Source organism: Sceloporus undulatus, chromosome 3 (genome assembly GCF_019175285.1).
Source record: "Sceloporus undulatus isolate JIND9_A2432 ecotype Alabama chromosome 3, SceUnd_v1.1, whole genome shotgun sequence".
Lineage (NCBI taxonomy): Eukaryota > Metazoa > Chordata > Lepidosauria > Squamata > Phrynosomatidae > Sceloporus > Sceloporus undulatus.
Window position 1 is genome coordinate 203110712 of NC_056524.1, and position 25427 is coordinate 203136138.

The following is a 25427-nucleotide window of genomic DNA, read 5'->3' on the forward strand; positions in this document are numbered from 1 at the left end:
TATTTATGTTAACGTTTCTTCATAGTGATATTGTAATAATTTGCAAACATCAAATGAGAATTTTACAGGATATGAACTCTAGACCCAGATTTAAATTTCCTCTAAAGGATGGAGAAATTGAATTTATTTTATGGTCTTTTTATGTCATTTGAAAGCATAAAACAAGCATGCTGTTATCAACCCAAATTAATTTAAAAAAAAACTTCACACAATTATTATATATGGCATTATTTTCTCAGATCCAAAGAATGGGATCTCGGAGTGACTGGAAATAAAGAATGCATTACTGTTATCAGATGATATATCTCTCTAGATATTTATTTTAACATTTGACAATTGAAACCTCCCTTACACTCTTTAAAAGTAACATAATCCTATAAAACAATTTAGCATGGGAGGTGCAGGGTGAATACCTATGCATAAGTAAGTAATGTCTGTTTAAAAAGGGGGTTTCTGCATTTGGAACTTATTATTATACATTCATTAGTATACATTATTAGAGAAGCCACAAGCTAGTGTCCTTCAAGTATAAATGTAAATGTAAAAGTTTTCCCTTGACAAGATTGGCTAGTCATGTCCAACTATAGGGAGTGGTGTTCATCTCTGCTACTAAACTGAGGGAGCCAGCATTGTTAAAAATGACTTCATAGTCATGTGGCAACATGACTGCATGCAATACTGTAAAATGGATCAAATCGTTATTTAAGAAGAGCCCTTTTCCTAACAATTATGAGAACACTTCCATGATGAAAACAGAAGTGCTCCCCTTTAAAAGCTCCATCCACGATCCCACCAGGAGGCTCCCATCACAGATCGGTGATACTGGAGAGATGGGAGCATGACGGAAGGTAAGGAGTGTGATAAACCCCTATGTAAGATTAGTGAACACAGAGACCTGCCACTCTACATTATGAGCCCACAACTGCTATATATTGAATGTCTGCAATATGACTTGAGTTGAGACATTTTCAGGTGGCATTTCACAATTGATGTCATAATATTTAAATCAACTTTGACGCACTCTGAGGACTTTCTGGTTGCAGCATTCCCAGTCTGCAGAACTATAGCTAGAATGAAATGTCATCCTACTTTGAATGCAGCACCTGAACATGTTCATTCACTAAATGTCATGTATTCTGTGATTGTTCTCTGCCCTAGATATTTTGCAACACAAACATTGATCTTTTTTTATGATAACTGTTTATGTATATGGAATGATGCATAATGTTTTGTTTGAGAAGGGAAAAGGCAGTTATTCCTCTATACATGAAATCATTCAGGCAACTGAACAGACTTTCACCCAACATGTCCTCTCACAATGGCGTTGCTTTACAGAGGACTCCTTCCACCTATGACCTAATCTATACACTTTAGCATAGTCTCTATTTTATTTGCTCTGTAACATTTTCATGCTCTATGCTCTAAAGCACTGTATAGAAACTTCCACATGATACATCCTGAGAATCCGTAGCTAGATAGGATAATGATTCTAAACCTTTAGCCTTCCAGGTGTTTGGACTTTAGCACCTAGACTACTGAACATGCTGGGTGGAGACTCTGGAAGTTGGCAGAAGTTCTCAACCTTTGATCCTCCAGCTGTTTTGGACTTCAGCACCCAGAAGCCTTTGCCAGCATGACCAATGATGAGGGAATCTGGGAGATGAAGTCAAAAACATCTGGAGGACCAGAGGTTGAGAACCACTGGTCTAAGGTATTTAGGGAGCCAAAGTGTTGGAACTATGGATCAAGAAGTAAAAGAACAGTTATATTTTTGAGATGTGCCTCTCATCCAAATTGTTTTTACTGTAATTAAAGCAAGCAAACAAAAAACGACTATTTCCACAAAGTCATGAGAATTAAAATAGAAAAATCCTTCTGTGTGGAAGTTTTGATCATGGGTCCTCAAATCTTGACAACATGTTAACTCCTTGATTCAAATAGTCATAGAGGACCACAGGATCTTTGGAGTACCTGAAGATGTTCATTTGCTTATTATATAACAGTAGTCTTCTTTCTCTTACTCAAAAAACTTGATATGAGATTTATAAAAGAATAAGCAAATAGCTGCTAGAAATCACCACTGTTATTGTCAAGCATCACAAAAACAAATTATAATCCAGATATTACAATGTTACTCTTTTTTCATATAATATGATGCAAAAGGGAGAATAATAATTTCTTCAAGCAGTAGAGTATCATAAGGATATACATGAGCAGCTAATGTTGGGTTAAGTATTATAACAAAACTGCACAGAGGAATAAATAGTAAAGGAGACCTGCAAAGAAAAGAGAAATAACAAGAATGTAAATGGATAGGCTCACTCACTGCATAGTCTCTGTTCTGCCCTACAAAATTTTAAAAAGATGCTCTCATGCTTTTAATTCTACTTCATTTAAAATCCTAGCTCTTCCTGAGATTAGTTTTTATATTGATTTTTGTGAGGAAGCTATATATTCATCCTATGGTGGAGCTGATGAGAACCTGGCTGGGTCTTTTTTTTCCCCATTAGATTTCAGAGCCTGCTATGCAGTTTCAGAGGTCCCTATGCTAATATGAACAATGGTGCTTTTCAGCATGACATACCAGAATTGGTAAAACTAAAGGGAGAGTGATAATATTATGGATATTCATTGAAAATATTTCTAGATCAGAATTATGTGAGTCTGTATATATCTATTTTATACAAACACACACAACCATTTTAACAAACATAATCTCAATACAATTGCCTGACTATTACACTGGATATGAATATAACTTTGTTTCTAAGTTTACAATTTTAGCCTTATCATACAGGAAAAGAAAGCAGAAACAGAGCTGGAGAGTAGTGGTTTTCTCCTTGCCTTACCACATGATATCATAACTCTTTGTTTTTATTTCAAATCTTTTGTCCACCTGGAAAAAATTGTTTGGCAAAAGACACACTTTTATGATCCATGGGAAGAGAACTGAAGCACTATGAAGTCATGTGGTAAGGCCTGAGAAAGCTGCTACTTTCCGGCTCCCTTTCTGTTTCCTTCTCTCATGAGATAAGGCTCTCTGTTGTATTACATTCCAGTTTAATTTAGTGTAAGGAAATCTAAAAGCATTTAATGCAATGATCTAGTTTGCACATATTTCCAAGTGCATGCCAGATGCCCAAAAGTTTTGGCTTCAGTGCCCAGAATTAGGCAGCCTGGGATCTTTAGTTAGGGCACATTTCAATTGGATTTTTTTTGGGGGGGGGATGGGGGGGGCAATACTGCATTGCAAGAAAAAAAGCACCTAACATGCAATGATGTTAACTAAGGAACATTTCTTCCCCAAGGAAATGGTGGTCTCCCACTGTTGATCTTTCTTAATCTTTCATAGGCAATTAAAACAACAACAACCATGAAACCATAGACTGGCATCCTATTCATTAATTACAATGTCATAAGCCTGAAGTATGACACAGTAACTACACAAACTCACTTTCATTGTAATAATAATAATAATAATAATAATAATAATAATAATAATAATAATTTATTTATATGCCGCTTTTCCAGCAGATCAAAGCAGTTTACAGGTAAAGTCAATATATATATATCATATCATAACACAGTATAATTACAATTACAGGTACAATTCTATAATTCCAACAAAAATATTAAAAACAAGGTATAAAACAGTCATCTATCTGAAAAACATACAATCTATCGGTCATAATTAAACATCTTGAGGTAAGCTTCTATTAGGGAATAGTTTTCTTTATAAAGAGTCAGGAGTGTATGCTAGCTGGAAGAGGTGAGTTTTCAACGCCTTCTTAAAGGCATCCAGGGTAGAACTAAGTTGGATCTCTTCCGGGAGATTATTCCAATACGTAGGAGTTGTCGCTGTAAATGCTCTTTGGTGAGTTGTTGTTAATCTCACCTTGGGGTACTCAAGTAAGTGCTTCCCTGTTGTTCTGAGAGTAATGACTGGAAGTGCCTCTCTCAAAACCATGCATGCACCTACACGCACACACACCCAAGAGGAATTTTGCTCACTGTCCTGCTCTCTATTCTTCTATGGGAGAGATAACTGCAGGGTATTGTCTCCCAATGCAGGATCTGAACCATGGTTTTTAATTAAACCAGAAATGCTGTGACTTGAGTGAATTTAAAAGTTTCATTAGGTCATCAGGGGCTAGCCTGAAGATAGAGCGCCCTCCCTCCATAACTGTCATATTTTGGCCGGAGAGGGAAAGAACATGCTGGCCCAGCGTCATCAGGGGCTAGCCTGAAGATAGAGCGCCCTCCCTCCATAACTGTCATCTTTCAGCCTGTGAGGGAGAGAATAGGCTGGCCCAGTTCCACAAGGGCTAGCCTGAAGAAGAAGAGCCCTCCCTCCGGTCCATCTGCCTTGGTCCAGGCCTCAGAGGGAGAGAAGAATGCTGGACCTGATCCCTTCCCCCCCACCACCACCACCATTCCCTTCTCCTTTGTGTCATGCCTTTTAGATTGTAAGCCTGAGGGCAGGGAACTGTCTATTATCCCCTCTATTGTAAACCGCTCGGATTCCCAGTGATTCGGCGGTATATAAATAAAACCTATTATTATTATTATTATTACATTTCTGCAACTTCTTTTTTAATATTAGTTTTTAGAATCATATCAGTAAACCAGTAGTATCTGATACTTCATATTGAGATTCTGGGATCTGATTTTATGATTTCTAGTTTTTGGAAAAAAGTAAGGAAACTGATCCAAGAAAATGCATGTCCCCTTTCCAGAATACCAATGAAGCTAGGAAACAGCACTCAGCAGTAGCCTTATTCAAGCTCTCTGCTGACATATGAATTTTGCATGAAGAAGGATGTGGGGATGAACATACTATCTCTGTCTCATCATCCTGCTCTTGTACATATAGAGGTTGACTGTCTGCAAAGGAGAACTTTCTTTGTTCACTGAGGTACTCACTGAGATTTCATAATGCTTAAAAAACAGGATTCATATCTTTTGAGGAGACTCTCTACAGACACAGGAGGTTCTGTTTTGCATGTGGTCACTCTTTGCATTCAGAGAAGGAGGAGAACAGCTGGTCAAGGGCCATCTCCCCTCCTCTCACCACATGTAGATGTTACACTTGAAAGGAAAGCCCGAATAGTGAAAATTTTACACCATCAATTGTTCTCATAATTTGACAATTCAATTCTGATATCATTCAATTATAATAAAGTGTTTCATAATTATTACACTAAATGACATTTTGTCTGGAATAAATTAATATTTTCATTGCTTACCTGAAAGACTGTAATTTCTGGGTTGCCCTTTATCTGTATCAAATAAGGAAATAAGTATTTACATTAGATGCTTAATTAAAGGGGGAAATTAAATAATGAAATAATTATATAAAATACATTTAAAATGTATATCCTGATTTGTATCAATTGAATAAAATAAACAAAAAAAATCCACTCAAAGTAGGTTATAACTGAGATGGCTTTTAGTCATAATCAAAATAACAACACAGATTAGTTTGTAAACACACACACACACACACACACACCAAAAAAGAGAAAACTGCAAAGAAAACAATAGGAATTAAGTAACCAGCTCAAGTGACCTGAACTCCAGCAATGCCTTTCTAAACAAAAAATGCTTGCAATTCCTTTGGAAGCTACATAGTTCACCTTCTCAACATTATCACTCCATTCTGTAAATTGTCCTCGTCAGCCAGCAATTTGATTCTTCAACTTGGTCTTTGACATAACCATCTTTCCTTATTGTATTCTGACTATGGACCCCCTGTTCGAGTGAAAATGTGCCCCTTTCTTTACTTTAATCAAATAATAAATTGAAATGGAAAAAATAATCTCAAGACAGAACCAGCAGCATTTGCCAATACAGAACTATACCCAAAATCAGGGCATTTATTATAAAATTCTGCACAGGCAAGGCTATAAAATGTCTCCTTTCTGTCCCCCCCCCCAGTTCACCTTTTAGCTGCTGTAAACACCTCAAGAGGTCATTCCCCACATGCTGATATACTGGCTAGGACAGAGATGCAGAGAATAATCAACTGTGCTGCCCACTCCCCAGGAGGCACAGAATGGCTGTGCAGGGGGCTTCAGGAGCTGTAGAGTACATCCAGGGGCAGTATACGGTTCAGTCTAGCATTGGTCCACATGCAGATATTTCTACACTAAGCTGAGCCATACAGGACAGCAGCCAACACATCCTCTGTGACTTGTGAGGGGTCCTCTGAAGATCCTGGAGGATGACATCAGTGCTGTGTATCCAGCTATATGAACATAGTTGGATACTTCTTTGCTGCTCCCATGTTCTCCATTGTGGAGTCATTGTAGTCATTGTGCAAGATCGGTTGAGAATTCTAACCAATGAGACACTTATAGAGTTTTTTCTATAAGGTTTTTCTATAAGGCTTACATGGCTTGGGTCCAGACTACTTGCAGGAGTGTCTTCCTCCACATAATCAACCCCACACACTCAGGTCCTCTGGGAAGAATTTGCTGAAGCCTAAGAAGACCAGATTAGCTGCCATGACCCAGTGGACATTCTTAGGCTATGGAATGACCTGCCAGACGAGATCCGTAATATTACTACTCTAGAAACCTTTAAAAAGGCTATTAAGATGGATCCCCTCTGGCAGGCCTTTCCAGATTAGCCCTTTCAGATGAGCCTCCCCCTCACCAACATCAATGGCCATATCTGCCCCCCCTCCCAAAAGAAGATACTTGTCTTGCCACAAATCTACCTCTAATTTTTAGAAAATTTGTATTTTAGAAATTCTAATCTATTTTGTTGTTTAATCTTTATTTTATTGCTTTCTAGCTATTATTTTATGATTGGGGGAGGGTTGGGATATGGGACTGTTTATAATTGTGAATTTTTATTTTTATTACTATTTGTTGTTTTTAATTTGTTGCCTGCTTTACTTTATTGAACCCTTTCCTGCATTGTTATGTATTAGTTGTATGTATTATGCTATTATTTCTTAGATTGTACGCCATGGGCAGGTTTACTTTATCCTTTTTATTGTTTGTATGTACAGTGCTGTATAAATCTACAGTGCTATATAAATAAAGCATAATAATAATAATAATAATAATAATAATAATATATTTTATTGTTATATTGTCTTTTGTAATCTGCTTTGATTTCCTCTGGAAAAGGCAGATTATTATTATTATTATTATTATTATTATTATTATTATTATTATATTTCATATCACTACTGGCATAGCTATATCAGTGTAGGGAACCAACAGGACATTTACCACAACCTCTTCAGCACAGCTGAAAAGCATGTGACATAGATAATGAAATCCCATTGTTTAATGCAGCCTTTCTCAGCCCCTTCACTCTGGAAGCACACTTGAAATAATGTTCAGGTCTCAGGGAAGTCTGGATAAAAAATTGTATCTATATCAAAAAATGTTTATTCCCCCCATCCCCCACAATCCCTTATAGAACCCATAGTGATCTTTTGACAAAACATGCTTGAGAAACCTCATTGTAATGTCTTATAATCTCATTGTAAGGGACATACCGTTTTGCCCCTTTAGAACTGATGAATTGATACATCTTTTTTGTTTCATTAATTGATTTACTGAATGTAGAGGCCTCAATTTAAATATCTGTTCCAACTAAGGTAGACCCACTGAACCAGTGAATCTTATATAAGCGTTAACTTCATATTAGGACAGTGGATCCACTGTAATTGGGACTAACAATTGGATTTTAGCTGAGAGTTCCTTTACCTCCTGAACTCAATCTGGGGACAATAAAGCTATAATCCCCATTTTCCTTAACCATGCAGTTTTTGTTCTTTCATTTTCTAATCTTACCAACTGTTTTGTTAAAAAGTGAAGCAAGGCTATGATCTTCCTCCTTCCTGCTGGCATACCAGCATCAAGGTGATCTGGAACTGAGCAGCTAAGGCCAGAGCCATCATGAGTGGTACAGCCCTGCTTCCTCACATGTTCTTTGGAATGCATTAATAGTTACTAGGAGGATCTGGGATAGTTTTCCACATCAGTGGAACTGTGACTTCAAACTTGGTACAGCACCATCCATACAGGTTAATCTTTTATCATCATATGTTGTCATCAAAGAGGTATTAATATGGTTGTGTCACCTTCCTTTCACCCACATAGTATTTTGCAATAGTATTTCCTAATCCATATCAGAAATATTATACACTTACTGCTTATAGTGAGTTCTGCCATTAAAACACCACCAGTTTGCTCCATACGTTGTCTCCGTTTTGCACATGCCTTAAAGTAGCAAAGAAGCAATTAATTAGATAAATAGTTTGGATCCCAAATAATGAGAGATACCCACTATGTCTTCAGTGGAACTATCTTCCAAGTAAGTACAGTGGTACCTCGGGATACGAAATACCCAGGTTACGAAATTTTCGGGATACGAAAAAATCCCATAGGAAATCATTGTTCCGGGTTACGAATGTTTTTTCGGGATACGAAGAAAATTTTTGGTGCTTTTTTCGGCTTTTTCGCACGAAACGCGGCTTTTCCCCATTAGCGCCTATGGCAATTCGGCTTACGAAGGCTTTTCGGGTTACGAAAGCGGCCGCGGAACGAATTAATTTCGTAACCCGAGGCACCACTGTATGTATAAGGTGGCAGTCCTTGGAGATAGAAGCAAGAGTAAGAGCAATGCTAAATGCCTACTGGCTTGTTATGTTTCATTTCATTTGAAAGGGTTAACTTTTCAAAGCAAAGTTTAAACATACAGTTCTTTACAGGGGTAAAGTACATATAACTGAAGCTCAAGGTAAGTAGTTATACTGATAAGGATAAAGAAGAGTAGGATGCTATGGAAACCTCTAGGTTGAGGTGGAAGAATAAGAGCACTTCTGAAAATGATTTCTACCAAAGCTTTATGGCTTTTAGTGTTGATCCTTTGTCCAGTTTCCCCTTTTCTTTATGATTTAATGGTTTGATATGATGCTTCCTGCTCTGAATCTTTCCATGCTTGTGATACAATATATATCTTTACCCATCACTTCCCCAGCATATTAGCAGCAGATCAGTCAGCAGTGTCAAAACAAGATCTGCTCCCCACCTCTTGTGAATAACTCAGCACACTTTATAAAGCTACTTAGATGTGATAAATGCTTCATTTATCACTAGGCATGATAGTGACATATTGCATTATTTTGAGTCCAACAAAACAATTACTGTCAAATATAAGACTTATTACAACTGCCCTAAATCAAATGGGCTAATGTTTATCAACTACAATTAGCTATCTGTGGACAATAGGTATGTGGAGAAAGAACGTTCATATACAGATAGCAAAAGTGCCTTGCAAGCAGAATCTGTGCATAAGATTTCAAATGACATTTGACCCACATCTGTATACATAGGAAAGCACTGTGACATACATTACTCTAGTTCCCCCTAGTGAGCAAAGACATTGTTTTCTTTTTGATATTTAAAACAATATAGTCCTGAGGAATCCCAAGAGTTGACACATGTATTTCAGCATGAGCTATTATGCTACTTCATCAGATACACAAAGTGTAGTCAGAAGCGTGTCCCTCTGTGTATATCACCTGGTTGGGGGTAGGACTGTAGACAGTGAGATCAGAGGGAAAGGAAATGTTCAAATAGCATTTCATATTAGTAACTACTGGCCAGTCACAAATATGTTGCTGACTAACATGATGACCCTGGTGCTAAATATATTAATAATTAGCACACATACAGTGGCATCATGTTAGTGGAATATGCAGATCTAAAATCTCTCCTTTTTTGTCATTCCTCCACAATGATGAAACCTCTCTGCAACTTATTGTTGAATCACTGTCAATCCCCCATGGCCAGTACCATGGATGGTGAAGAAAGGGAATGCGACTGGAGAAGGGTCTGATTAAATCATCTGCTGAGACCTACTAGAGAACCCAATAGGTATCAACAGATGATTTAATCATTCTTTGACTGGCTACAAGGACATAACCAGACACTTCTTCAATCTATCCCCCCCCTTTTTTTTTCATTAACCATTAAATGCCAGTGGTGGGAGCTTCAATGGTGCAAGAATAAGTCCAGAGGATGTTGAATGGCCAACCATAGCATATTCGGCATATGAAACTCTTACATCATCCTGTGCCATACATGATTTCGCCCACAGAGTGTTAAGAATCCATTATTACAATACAAACCTCCAGTGATAGACTGGATTTTGTTATGCACCATAACCCTACAATCTCTTGCTGTAATCTCCCCCCCCCTTTTTTTTTTTACCTTCACAATAGAGGTGTAAATCCTTGGCTATTTTGTCCGTGCACATGAGGATAAATAATTATGATACATTTCTCCCAACTATAGGGAAAAAAATATTTCTCTGTAGTATACTTCCCTTATTTGAACATCATGAAGTGTTGTGGAGGAATTATTCCACGGAGGCTTTTTTGTGGGCTTTTTTGGTAGGATTTTTTTGCACAGAAAAATTGTTTTCTGTACAGGTTTTCTGCACAACAAATCTATTTTCTGCACAACAGATTTTTCTTCACAAAAAGCACCTCATGTTTTTCTGTATAGAAAAAAAAATCTTTTTCAACATTTCAGGATCGAGAGTAACAGAAGGAAACAGAACAAAAATCTTGCTGGACTGTTATTCTTCCTGACACGGTTTCCAATATGTGTTTTCAACTGGGCATGAATAATTAGAAATATTCTTTCCTTCCCTACTCCACAATGACCAGTTTAAATTCAGTGACAGAATGTCTCAAGAGGCTCAGGTACTCTTCAAGAGAACTAGCTAACATCATTCCTCTCTGGATGTACCACTTTTTGTATTCTCTACAAAAACTTTAGTAAAAATAAATATAAACATAAATTAAACAATTTATAACATTAAAACATTGAATATTAAAACAATGACATTTACTAAAAGGTTCTATAAACCATAAAAACTATACTGCACATCATTAAAATCCCAACCCATTCAATTTCTAAAAGTCTGGTGGCACAAAAATGTTTTCAGTTGAGGTTGGAAGGAGAGCAAAGAGGGAGCCATCCTGGTCTTCCCAGAGAAGGAGTTCCAAAGACTGAGAAGGCCTTCTCCTTTGTTCCCACCAAACAAGACTTAAAAAGTGGTGGGACAAAGAGGAGCCTTTCTGGATGATCCTGGAGCTCGAATGGACAAAGATTCCAAGATAGCCAGATTCGAAGGGAGATAACGGTGTTCTTATATCCTGGACCAAAGCTGTATAGGGTCATCACCAGCACTTTGGGTTATGACCAGAAAAACACCAGCAGCCAGTGGAGTTCCTGCACCAGGGAAGTTGCGTGCTCCCTCTAACCAGCCCCAGTTAGAAATCTAGATGCATCTCTTTTGACTAACTGAAGGCGCGTTACAAACGGCCATAAGGGATGTCATCAGGACGTCCTAGTTTTAAAAAGGGGTGTCACTTCTTGATGCCCCCAAGCCTAATACGTCCTGAGGATGTCCAAGATGGAGGTGCCCCATCTACATGGGGGCCACCATGATGGCGTCACGAATGCGCTGCCTCCAAACAAGGCGGCACGGACGTGACGCCATCACACCGTGCGAGGGTGCTTAGAGTGCCCTTTATGCAGCGCAAGAAGGAGCTCCGTTTCAGAGCTCCTTCTTGGCTTTGCATTGCTGGGCGCAGCCTTCAGATGGCTGCGCCAGCGACGCAGAGGAGAAAGGGGCCAAGTGGCCCCTTTCTCCTCCTCCCCGCCGCCGCGGGGTGTCCTTGGGGCTTGAAGCCCCAAGGACACCCTTTCCAGGCTGCGGGGAAGGGGCCTTTTGCCGCTTCCCCGCGGCCCAGAAAGCGGCGGATCAGGGCCTCAGCGGCTTCCGCTCTGGCCGCTGAGGCCCTGATACACCGGGGAAAGGGGCAGGTACAGGCCGCTGCTTTTCAGCGGTCTGTAACCCGCCGAAGTTTCTGAGCACTTTTCAGTGCATTACAGTAATCCAAATGTTTTTTTTTTTTTTGTAGCCTGACCTTACTTGTAAAAATATACAGCAGGCGGCCACAATGGTTCCCTTCAGGACTTGGGTAGTACACCTCAGCCCTATACTCCTGTTGCAAATTGTTTGCATTTTTTTTATTCAAAACACTCTCTTTTTTATCTAAGTCACAGTGGGAGGAATCACTATATTTAGATCCTCTGGGATCAGTTGTTATTGTTGTGTGCCTTCAAGCTATTTCTGATTCTACGGCCATATCACAGGGTGGCTTGCTTGCTTGCTTGTTGTTGTTGTTGTTTGGCAAGATTTGTTCAAAGAGGTTTGCCATTGTCTTCCTCTGAGGCTGAGAAAGTGTGACTTGCCCAAGGTTACCCAAAGCCAAACAGGGATTCAGATCTGGCTATCTTGGAATCCTTGTCCCACAGTCAAAACACTACACAATGCTGGCTCTGCGATGGGCCCAGAAGACCTATATTTACCCAGGTAGCTAACTGATAGCTAACTTCCATTTCTTTTCTTCGTAATTCCTTTTGAAAAATATATATTTTGGGGAGAAATCCAGGTATAGGGCCTTGGGAGCTTGCAGGCTGCACTCTCCTCACCCAGGGATAAGTCAGTAAGTATAAATTTTATTCCACGTTGTCTTCATGATAACACCATGAAGTGACTTAGATTGAGAGCTAAATCTGCTTTAGACCCAAGTAAGTATTAGAACCATAGTGACTAGTCACTAAACCGCATGTCTTTATTATATGTTGTATAACAAAATTTTAAAGTGCCTTTAAGGAAAGTTATTTAATACTTTAATCTTGAATCAAAGCCACTTAACTACATTTTCAATAGGCCCTAAGGACTATGGAGCCACTTTTGGCAATCTGAATTTTATTGTTACAGTTCGCCCTCTTCATACGCAGGGATCCGTTCTGAATCCCTTCATATATGGGGAAAAACGTGTAAGCTCAAACCCCATTGGCTGCAATGGGAGAGTGCTTCCATGTTCAATGTGGTGCGTGTGCCACGGGCACGCACATCGTTTATTGCCCTGTGGCTTAACCTTCCGTGTAAGGTTGAAGCCGTGTATGGCGCATCCACATATGGTGCAGGCGTGCTGTAATTGCTACACCTTATTAATGCCTACACTTACCACAGGACAGGAGATCTTCTCACTATCACACACATGTGTCTCGCAATGCAGCCACACCTTGGAAAGCTTGGGAATATTCCGGAAGCGAAATGCATTAAACTGGAATGTGGCTCGGCTGTCTTTTCCATTTTCATGTATTAAGATGGAGTCATCTGCTGCACAGCTGAGGCATAAAGTGTTAGAGTTAGAAGAATCACAATAACTCTTTTGTCATCTCTATTACCATCATTGCATTCATCCTGGCTATTTCAGGAACTTAGCAGGGGCTATTACAGAAAATTAGTAGGGACCTATGATAGGCTGAGAACAGCTAAAAGTTAGGTTCAGTTTGACAATGAAAGTTAGTGACTGCATAAAACGAAGAGTGTAAAATATTCTACTATGCTCTCTAGCTTATTGAAATCATAAATACCGTTGCAGAGTCCCAGAAGGCATCACTGACTAAGACATTTATTACATGAGTCTTTGGAGTCATAAGAGCTGAGTTCCTGCATTAAGGACTGAGATGAGTAACTTTATGATGATAGAGATATAATGCTGACATGATTTGCCTAATTATTAAGACTGTTGTGATAATGTGCAATGTGCAAATGTCCTGTTGTGTAATAGGAGCTGACATTGAATAACTAGGTGCCACACAAGATGTCCTGTTGTGAAATGGGGGCTCCCATCACAAAACAAGGTAGCATGAAGGGAGGGGATATTTTCCCAACATACACAGGGCATTCTTCGCTTTCCACTTTCCTTTGTTCCAGATTACCAAAGTCCTGGGGTTCTGTTAGGGGTTGTTTCTCTCCCCTCCTTGTGCTGTCATTGTGCAAGGACAGCCTGTCCCACACAACTGTTGCTCATTGCAATTGTTGTATAACAGCCATACTGCTTGCTCTCCATGTACAATTGTCCTGATGATACAACAACAATGCCCTCATCCTGAAAATAAAACCATTGTGCAAAGCCACAGTTCTACATTGCATTTAGTAATTTCCAAACAAAAGTGTATGCTAACCATGCAATGCAGACACTGAATTAGCATCACTAGTAAAAGAAAAGCTTAACTCTGTTCATGCATCTTAAGATATTCTGGCTCAGCAGTTACAACTCATGTGAATTATTTTTATTGGGAGACCAAACTTACCTACCCTTTAGCTATCAATGGCCACTGGACTGGAAAGAAATATTCTGCTGAAGGGGTTGCCCAGCAATTGGTCAAGACTACTTTAAATCTAGGGGAAACAAGCATATATCAGCTTTTGAAGAGCAATCATTTCAGTTAGAATTTCACACTAGAGCTGATCGATGTAAAAACCACACCTGTTACTTAAACCTTTTGCTTCTACTCCAGCAAATACATCTGAACCAATTTCTGAAGTTTCAACTATGAAAGGGGCTTCCTTCTGGCTTGAAAACTTAGCATTCTGAAAACAAAATAAAATATAGTAATACAATAAATCAGGAAACGGGTTAATAGATAAAAGTGGGTTTTATTTTTATTTATTTCAAAGATATATATCCCACCTTTCTCCCACAATGGTATTAGTAAACTGGTACAGGCCCAAGGCAGCTTAATCTCCAGTAAAGGTAGCCAAGGCCTGTTAAACTATTTTTGGACTTGAGGGAGAAAATTCCACGAACATCTCTTTCCCACCATGACAGTAAAAATATGATGGTAGAACATTTAAATAACAAGATTTATCACACTTTCACAAAATGTCATGTTCTACCTGACTACAGAGTCCAAGATATTTGCTTACATGAGGTGGAAAAAACAAATGATGTTCCCTGCCCCCGACTTAACATGCATGGTTCCCAAAGCTGGCCCAGTAATTCTGATACTCAAAGTTTGTTGTTGTTGTTTTTTTAAAAAAAATACAAGCACTTCTCTCTAGGAGTAAGAAGTATCTTCAGAAGTAATTATGCAATGAACCATGCAATGCTGTACTACTGTGACATTGAAAACTAGAGGTCTGAGATAGTGGTTTTTCCTTGCCCAATGGCAGGGCAGGCTCTAATTGTAATTCTATTCTATTTGATGAAATTATATATTTAACACTAATCAACCCCAATCCAAAGATAGCAAGAGGTGCCATAAGAGGTGTTGAAATAAGAATCCAAACATCAACATGGTGAGAGTTCAGGGGCATTCTGTCACTGTGGGGTCATGGGAAAACATTGGACACCTGATCCCCTGGAGAGAATCTTTGCTAGTGTATCATGAACCTGAGCAACATCAATTATTCAAGGTAAAATGTAGGCCACCCTCTGTCTGAAATTAAACTGGGTAAGGCAAAAAGAGATTGGGGACTGATTTCTATTCAAGCTATGTGTATACCAAAGGGGTAGAACTTTCAGTTAAAAGCCTTATGACATGGAACAAATGTTAGAAAGCAAACACAGAGCAGAATTAAAAACCCCAGGAGAACATTATGCATCTCCTTCATTCAGAAGAGAGCTAGGTACATTTCAGGAGGGATAAAAGAAACTCTATGCGTACTGAGACCTAAAAAAGACAAGATAACACACTGCTCTTTGTTCCTGTTTTTTCCACAGTTTTTAATGGCTTCCAATAGCCCTAATGTAGAATATGGATATGTGGGCATAGCTGGAAAATGCCAACTAATAAACGAGAGGTATAAAACACTGCTATGCTGCTATACAACAGGGGTGGGCACAGTATAGCCTCAAGGCTGCTTTCGTGGTCCCCTGGACCTCCTAGAGGTTAAGAAAAAAACCTCTGAAAAGGTGCTCCAGAATTATTTCTGGAGCTGTGAAGGGCATTTTCACCATGTTTGGAGCTCCCCAGTGCCCCCAAGGATCCAAATAAAATTTCCATGTATTTCTGGGGGGGGTGGGGGTATTCCCAAATCATTTGGTACAGATTATTGGGCCGCATGAGACTTCTGGGAGAAGACAGATATCCAAGAACCCTATCCATTCCTAAAGCAAAGCTAACAACATATTTATTATGGATGCATGTATCACATTTCTGCCTTATATTTCCACTAAAAATACACCCAAGTGTCTAATAAGCCTCTTAAAGACAATATAAACAACAAAACTATTAAACTCATAAATCAATTAAATGTTAAAATGCTGTCTTAAAGAGATGTGACACTACACTCTTCCTAAAAGCAATAAAAGTCTGGTAGCTAACTGATGGCTAATCTCCAATCTGAGTGCAACACTGTCCATCATGCAGGTTCCCACAAGTAATGGTATTTCCAAGAGGGCCTTTTGTTATATCTTAACTTTCAGACACATTCATAATAAGAGAGTCAGCCCCTTGGATAACAAGACTCTCAAGTCATTTAGGCCTCCATGGTGGATATCAAGAAGTTGAAATGGCTCAGAAGTAATGGGAACACAAAAAGCTGCCTTCTATTAAGCCAGACCATTGGTCTTTCTAACAGTATTGTCATTGATGACCAGTAAAATTCTCTAAAGTTTTTGACAGGATTTTTCTGTTGAGATTTTTCTGGAGAGTCCTAGTGGTTTCCCCTTCAAATGCACAACAGGCCTGACCCTGATTAGCTTTCAATATCAGATGAGATTAGATGTGTTCAAAACAGATTGGTGGTGTAACTGTCATCCAGCACAAGACTTTCAGTACTGGAATAATATGATCTTAATACTGTGCATCTATTAGTCACATACTGTTGCATTTTACACCATTACTTTGGAATACAGTTGGCCCTCCTTTTTCATGGGGGATCTGTTCTGTACCCCCCCCCAGCAAAAACAGAGGCTCATGCTTATTCAAGCCCCATAGGCTTGAATGGAGTGCACCCCCATGCTCACGGCAAGGGTATGTGCACCAGGCATGTGCGCAATTGCCAATAGCAGAGGTCGCTCCTCCAGATATATTCCAGGGTGCAGATCTCAGATCCGCACATTAGGAGGGGAGACTGTATATAGTATCAGCTAAGAAAATAACTTCTGAGAGCTGGAACTAGGCCTGAGGCAAGATGCATTATCTGGCCCCTTCCCCTATATTTAGCAACAGATGCTATAGCACTCAATGTTTTGATAAGATACTAATGGTTGCTTTGAAATATAGTATTTGCTTTTTCATTGTAGTAGCTGTCAGAGTCTCAGGCCCCCCCCCGCCCCCCTCCTAAGATATCATCCATTTTGCCCACTCCCTACTCCCTAGCCCTATACAAAGTCACTGAATAATAAGCTATCAAGTGATGAACATTGCACTCACCAATTCCTATGTACTTAATAGAAACCTGGAAAACCTCATCAAGGCATACATATTTCTTTAAAATATCATATACCTACAATACCTGCTACAATGCACAATGTTTCTAGTAGAATATCGGAATAGAAATTTCATTTATATTTAGTGAACATGCAAAAACATATGAACCGACGCATTTTCAAGACATTAGCAAATGCCATCTTCTGTTCATGCCAGTGAGAAATGTACTGTGGATAGACATAGGCAGTACTTACAGAATAAAAGTTGAGAGACAACTGACTTTCAAATGAACCGGCGCTGCCATTCTTCACATGAACTGTTGCCACTCTAAAAGAGGCAGAAAATGTCACATGACTGAATCATACACATGACTGAAAGTACAGTGAAGCATGTGCTAGAAGATGGAGCTCCAGTGAATTGAGGCAGAGTTACCTTTGGTCAAAGGCAGCATGGTTCACCAGGTAGTTTGCATGGTAGGTGCATGTAAATGAATAGTTCACAGGCTGGCTTTTCACAATCACAGAGCTGTCATTAGAGACAATGGAATTATAGAAATTGTAGACGGGGCTTTTAAACTGCAGTCAAGAAAAGAGAGAGGGAGAATGTTCATTTCTACACATTTTTACAAATTATAATGAAGCAACAAAAAAGAAGGCCTGTGCCTACACAAATTTATGTCCAGCAAAAGGAGTTAGTTGTTAAGCTGCCATGGGTGTTTTCGTTCAGAACATTATATTTCTAGCCTGATTTAGAGACTTAACCATCTTATGATGAGTAGTAAAGCAACAGGCACATGCCTAGTCCTTTTACTACCTCCTTAATTGTTCTTTCTGGGACTCAGAGATGGGGAAAGATACCTTATTGAACTATAACTCCCACAATCCCCTTGGTTATCTGGTGAACCATGGCCACTTGCCATGATGGGCCCAGAGGATTCTTGTATTTATAGCCCCAAAGAGCAAAGTTTGGAAGTTGGCAGTGGTCTTTTCTGTTGAGGTGCAGGCTTTACCAGGTACCCAATGATGCCAGCCCCAACACTAACCATGGAAACATTGTTGATGCTGATGTATACCTTGCTAAATGGGCTTTTTAAAGAAAGCAGGAAAAATCTGAAAAACACAACAGTTATTAGACAATTAACCTGAATAACCTGACATCTAAGTTTTGAATATGCCTGTAATATCACAACAGTATGTTGTTGACTTCTAACATTTCTCTGAAACAATTACCAGAATCCTTTATCATGTTCTATGTTATGTAACATATATTTAGGGTGAATCTACACAGTAAAATAATGCAGTTTGACACCACTTTACTGCTGTAGTTCCATCGTATAGAATCCTAGGATTTGCAGTTGTGCAAGGTTTTTTGCCTCCTCTGCCAGAGTGCTGGTGCCTCACAAAACTACAAATCCCAAGCTTCTGTTGGATGGAACCACAGCAGTTAAAGGGGTGTGCAGATGCATCCTTTGCTAAGGTGCTAAGAAATCATGTTAATAAATTGTGAAGATGGGTAAGGAGGCACACATCTTTGCAACACAAGTGTCCCAATGCATATCAGCACTTCCTATTCACTATTCTGATGCACAATGGGACTGCTGCACATCAGACCCATTGTATATCAGCCCCAATGGACATTGGTCACTTTGCTGGCTCCACTATGTAGTAACCCAACAGCAACTCTTTACAGGATACAGAAGTTACAGAACTGCCCAATTCTAATTTCCACAGACTTAAATCCACTTGCAAAGATGTAAGTCCACAATAAGATTCCAACCAATATTTTTAAGAAGTACATAACTCTAGAAAATGGTAAATTGATGGTTTTCAAAACTATAAATTATCATTTAACAGGGGTGATTATACTTTATGAAATATAACAAACAGTTTGGGGTCAGACCTGTACCCAGTCATCTTCTATATAAGGAAATATTTGTACATGGTCTACTTACATCAGATTGAGTTCCACAGTATGATTTATTTTTGGGTGACAAGTCTGGGATTGTAAACTGGTAATATCCTGAGTCATGGACTCCATTGTAACAAATCCCTCCAAGAGCTAGTTGATTAACCTCCCATCCATAAGGACATTCAGGGATTTTTGTGATGATGGTTTTGGGATAACAATACACCAAAATTACATCTAAAAGTGAAAGGGAGGAAAAAAAGTACAGTTAGAAGACAGAAATGGTTATTTGATGACAAAAGGCACATTCTCTTTTCATTTCATACTGTTTTGCTTTGGCATTGTTGCAGCTCCACGGGTAAGCTGTGGTGAGCTTTGTCACACATGAAGTTCCCAATGGCTGCAATCCCATTGATGGTCTGGGAATAAGCAGTAGTGGAATGACAGAGTAAAATTTTGGGTGTCACAGCATTGGGACTGAAGCACACTGCATGGGAAGTCATCTCAGTTAAGACAAAAAAAAAATGCCCTATTGGCTCCTGAGCTTCTCCAATAAGAGCAATCCCTGATTTTACCAGGGAGGGGCTTTTGTATGTCATGACAGGGAACAAAGCAGAGTTGGTTTCTTCACTAATGGAGGATTCTTTTTCCCAGAAGCCTGTGCAGCTTCCTGGGTTCTGGGGAAAGATGGGAAAATCACATCTTCCTATTGACTTGTGATCGAGGCTCAAAGAGACCAGTCTCCTGTGCTTCTTTCAAAAATCAGGAGAGCTTTCTCCCTACCTTCTCTCTCTATTCATGGTGTTGTGGTTTTGTTTGTCACATATGTGAATCTTCATAGGGCATTTAATTCTGTTACAACTTCTATTGTTTTTTAGCATGGAATCTGAATCCAATTGGGGTATAGAGGGCATGTGTGTCTGTCAAACCCAGTTGGGGTCTCAAAGTAGGACCTTCAGGAATGGGCTACCAGAGTCATGCCCAGATTCAGGGTAGGTGGTCCACTCCAATGCTAGTGGCTTATGCTCACGTGGAATCGTAGACATTGCAAAGGTATTCCTACCAGGCAGGCTGGGTTAGTTGGCTTCATCAGTTGAATGGTTCCTTCTTATCAGTTGGCAGGTAGGTTGACAATCCCATGGACAATCATGGAGCCAAGTCTCTACAGCGGTAACCTCTTTTCCCAGCTAATACAGTTTGTATTATTACTGCTAAGTAGAGCCTGGCCCACAACTAAACCTGCAAAATCCAAGATGTTCCAGTTCTTTCCTCTCAGAAACTGTTTATTGAACTTGAGTTGAGTGCCTTAAAAGGAGCCATGCCCCTTTCAGCTGTGCACTTTACTTTCTGGTATGTTTTTAAAAAGATACAAGTAAGTTCTCATAAAACATCAGAGTGCTTTTAAAAAGGTTTCATTTTACTTTGATGGTGAGCCTCTTCACAGATTAATAATTTCCTACCAATAAAACCTTTTTTAAAAAAAATCTTTTTTCCACTTCATAATTTTGGCCTTAAGAGTATGATTTTAGAATTGGTTAGGGTAGGAAGTACAGATTATGTAAAATCCCACATTTTTTAAATTACTTTTTTATTTTGTGTTTTACTGCAGCTGTGATTTGAAGAGTAAACTGTAAAGAGGGTAGAGAGGTTTCTCAAGCTTGGAAAGTTACTTTAAAAAAGAAAATGAAGTGATTGGAACAATTAGAATTTTGAATTGCAAATATACTCCCTACACAGATACAGCTTTGAATGCTTTGACCCTCCACTCTCATCTTCCTCTGAAAGTGTGGTGGTGAAGAGATGGAACAGATTTGTGGCTTTATTTTGTTCTGGCTGGATTAGCAATTTTACAAGACACAACACATGAACACATAACATTGACAACTGAATTTCTTTTTCTAGCAACATTTATTGGACCTGAATTGTGAAGCTTGGGACACTGACTCAGTACAATAGTCTTCACCAATTCATAATTTTATGCTACTATTTTATATGACAAAGGCATTCCATCCTGCAAAGCAAAGGCAGGTAAGCAAAGATATGCCAGAAATTCTTTCCCCACATTTCCACACTGGAATAACAATGACAAAAAGAAAGAGGACTACAGGGTCCATGCCAGCAATAATCCCTTAGATTCAGACATTTGAGATCCAGTAAGTGAGATTCAGTGTTACTAGTCCCTTTGTGGGACTTTCAATGAGAAGACAAAACCACTACAAAAGAAATGTGACTTGAATAATGTAACTATCATCCATCTTGGTCAAATTGAAACAATGAACATAAGGGGGGGGGGGGGGGGAAGGATCTGGGATACCTAACCTGAATCTCTTAGATGTTTTGAACTACAATTCCTATCATTATGAATATTGGCCATACAGGCTAAGACTGATGGATGTTGAGTTTCCAAAATATCCAGGAGGGCAGCAGGGTAAGAAAATTGACACAGGCAGTTGTTTAAAAATGCCTGTGCTACAATTTTTTTAATAATTTGTTTGAATTTGTGGGTCATTGGAGAGCTTTAAACCAATCACTGTTTCAAGTCTTGCTTGAAATACAGTAGAAGAGGAATATGGTTATTGAGTGGGGAAAAGTAAACGAAGTCTTGTTGTTATTGCTGTTACTGCTAGTGTTGTGTTATGGAATCATCATCATCATCATCCCCAAAAAATCAGATCAAATACTAGAAAAAAAATAACTATGGATAGTAAATGCTATCTAAAGAAAAAGATGAAACTCTTGACTACCTTATTAGTTTATGCCAAAAGATGTCACAGACTGAATGTAAGAAATGCCATGATAATGTGAGTACAGCTGAAATTATGTAAAAAGTATGATTTATCACCTGAATAGAACTGGTGGAAACATACATCTGAAAAAGGTGTCAAAAAGGTGAAGTAAAATGGTGAAGACAAAGATTGAGAAAGGCAGCTATAAAAGAACTAGGCAAGATCCTAAAGTGCAAGGCTATCAAGATGAATACCAAAATTAGGATCATCCAAGCCACCATATTTCCCATCTCCATGTATGGATGTGAGACCTGGGCTGTGATAGAAAGCTGATAGAAAGAAAATCAATTCATCAGAGACCTGGTGCTGGAGAAGAGTGCTAAGGATACCGTGGATGGCCAAAAAATATAAAATAAATGGGTCATAGAACAGATCAAACTCAAAATCTCTCTGGAATCCAGGGTGACTAAATTGTGGCTGTCATACTTTCGCCACGTCATGAGAAGAAAGGTTTCATTTGAAAAGACTACAATGCTAGGAAAGATAGAATTGCAGTAGAAAGAGAGGAAGACTACATATGACATGGATAGACTCAATCAAGGAGGTCATGGCCCTGAGCCTGCAGAACCTGAGCAGAGCAGTGGAGGACAGAGGGTCTTGGAAATAAGGTCACCATGAGTCAAAGACAACTCCAGGACAGTTAACAACAACAACAACAATCTCATGGGAGTTTAAGATTCAAACTGATAAATTGATGATTATTATTATGATGATCTTGATGATGATGATCCTCCTACTTTCCATCTTAGTAAACTACAGGTAGGGGCTACTGAAAAATTACATACTTTTCTTCTGGAGTTTCACTGTTTGGAGTTTCCATTGTTCATATTCAGAATAAGAAACAGTGGTAGAGACAATACTGTGAAGGCAGCAGTTCCACTCTTAATTGTAACATTGCTCTTCCTATAGCTGCTTTTGCCAGTTGGTACCAGTAGAGCTTTCAGTCATCTCAGAGCAATTGCAGGAGATAAAATTCACTGTCTCCTCAATGGGAGATCCACTGGCCACCTCAATATGAAAACAGAAGTACTAAATTTTAACCCAGGCTAATGTCACCTACAGGGAAGTGATGTGGATTTCTATCTTTTTGTCTCAAATGATAGTTTGTATCCAGAGATAAGACTCCACATAAACACTGTGGCTGGATATTTCTTTGCAAGGCTATGGTTCATCTGTAAATAAAATCATGTAATTTAAAGATTATTTAATTTCAACAGGAGAAAATAGAATGGAATTATTAAAATTAAGTTATTTTTACCTGCTTTATTTGGGATGCAAGGAGCTTCTACGCCTCGAGCCAAAATGACCCAAAGTAGAAAAGCGACCACCAGCATTTCCTCCAAGATTGTGAAACACTAATAAAAGCAGATCTTTATTTTTCAAAATATTTCCAGATCTTGAGCACAATCTTGTGTCTTACATGTATTAAACCTGTTTGAAATACCTGTAAATTAAGAGCAGAATACAAAATGTGATGAATTGAGGGAGATTCTGAAATTGTAACAGGAGTGTCTACTGTATTTTTAAAGTTTTAAAAAGTTCAAAATCTTTTACCTAGAAACAGTTCTGTATAATGACCAATTTAAAAGCTTTACTTTTGGCTTTCAGAAACGCTCTCTTTCTCTCTCACACACATACACATGCAGAGTTGCAGATTTTATGGAAGGGAAAGGAAAGAGAAAGAGAAGAAGGCAGTGCAAAAGCTACAGATGAAAGTAGGATTAGAAAGAAGTTTGAAAAATCAAAAAACTGGATGGGATTAAGTTGGAAAGAAGGAGCAGATTAGAAAGATATCTTTTAAACCTATTGAAAGTAACTGCAGTTTCTACAGTTGACTGGATGTGTTTTGGTCTTAGATCCTTATCCATTTGCACTGGTGTCCTTATTAATCTAATCCATGTCACAATAATTCTAATAAATATTTTAAGACTTCAGTCTTACTATACCCAAAACATAAGAGTATTTTTCAGCCACTCATAAATATTATGTATAATGCTAATTATTTCATTTTAGACATTTTACATCTCTCACATCATACAAGCGATTCAGTAAACTGTCACTGCCATTTTAGCATTATCATTTTATATTTTAGCATCATGATTCATTTCTCCATTTCTCTCAGTGCGGTATCAAACACTATTATGAAATACAATATATTTCTAAACTATACTTCATTACTAACACATCTCTACTTAAATTTTAAAAAATATAGTATTTTAAGTGCATAATACATACAGCATGGAAACAAAGCTGCAAGTCAAGGTATTTATTCTTCCTACTCAAAATAGCGGAAAATTTTAAGTATACTTTTCCAAGGTGTCTTTTCAAATAACACTGGCTGGCATTATCTTTGCTTTATATAGAGCATCTTGTAATGGTAGCATTTGCATATTCAGCCTTGATTATTCCATTTGGAGAAAGAGGGCTGGATGAATAACAAGTTGGATCATTCACTTTTCCAGTACAAGCATTTAGTTTCAGTTCTTCAGTTCATGACTTTGCCTTCAGTTTTCTCTTGCTGAGGTATACTACATTATTGGTTTAAAACAAAAACAAAAACAAGGATATTTTGGACTTGGATATTATTCAAAGAGAATTCAGAGTTTTGCAATTGCTGCAATAAAGTTTAAAAGAGAATTCCAGTTTTGATCATTTACTACTTTTAATTATAAAGAGTTCACTAGATTATCTAGGGCTCCAAATCTATGGCAGTTTTGAACCATGTCAAAATATTAACTTTTAATATTATTTATTTATTTATTATATTTATTTATATTCCTGGGACTCAGAGTGGCTTATAAAATTAAAACAGTACAATTAAAACATAGAAAGTGTTACATGAAAACAGAATTAAATTACTACAATGTTAAAACAGACTGCATATAAAAGAATAAAATATAGTTAAAAAGATAAAAGTGTTTAAAACACATTAAAAAGAATACAATTTATTATAATATTATAATTTTTTGATAGGATTTAACCCTAATGTGTGGATTTTTATGTCAAGAATAATTGGTTGTTCATGTTCCAGGTATATTTTTGAAACCTTTTTAAAAAAATTATATTTCTGCAACTGTTGGATCTGAAATAACAACAGCAACAGAGAAATCTGAGATTCTTCTAATTTTTTCCCCTGGAAAATCTATCATTTTTCTTTTTTTCCTTTTCTTTTTTTTTATGAACACTTATGCCCTTCATGCTAAGCAATCGTACATTTTAAAATTTAAAGTAAGAACCCAGTTCTGCAACCATGGTGCATAGTGCTGTGGGGAGGAACTGATTTTGTCGGACCCATGGGAGAGGAGACCTAGTAAAAGGTCACAGTGCACAGCAGCACAACATTGAGTGTGTGAGGGGGCAGAGTCACAGGATTAATTAAGCTGTGTCCACCCCTTCTTCTTCTTTGGATCTATTGATCAATCAGGCTTTTAAAAAAACTTTATTGGGGCGGTTTGGT

General features: G+C 38.3%; 1 protein-coding gene across 2 annotated transcripts in view; it reads right to left on the reverse strand.

The window, feature by feature from the left end:
- Positions 1–238: 238 nt before the first annotated feature.
- TECTB (tectorin beta) overlaps positions 239–25427 on the reverse strand; it is a 36007-nt gene continuing 10818 nt past the window's right edge. Inside the window, exons 1-11 of one of the 2 annotated variants that reach the window (XM_042459840.1) lie at positions 24206–24242; positions 23229–23414; positions 19231–19421; positions 17712–17854; positions 17534–17606; positions 14390–14493; positions 14218–14301; positions 13079–13241; positions 8174–8243; positions 5247–5279; positions 239–2276 (exon numbers count right to left, since the gene is read on the reverse strand). In XM_042459840.1, coding sequence (XP_042315774.1) covers positions 2236–2276; positions 5247–5279; positions 8174–8243; positions 13079–13241; positions 14218–14301; positions 14390–14493; positions 17534–17606; positions 17712–17854; positions 19231–19421; positions 23229–23304 — 978 coding nt within the window. In that variant the 5' untranslated portion in view covers positions 23305–23414; positions 24206–24242 and the 3' untranslated portion in view covers positions 239–2235. Of the gene's footprint in view, positions 2277–5246; positions 5280–8173; positions 8244–13078; positions 13242–14217; positions 14302–14389; positions 14494–17533; positions 17607–17711; positions 17855–19230; positions 19422–23228; positions 23415–24205; positions 24243–25427 lie in introns of those variants that run through there. The other variant, XM_042459839.1, reaches the window with a different exon arrangement.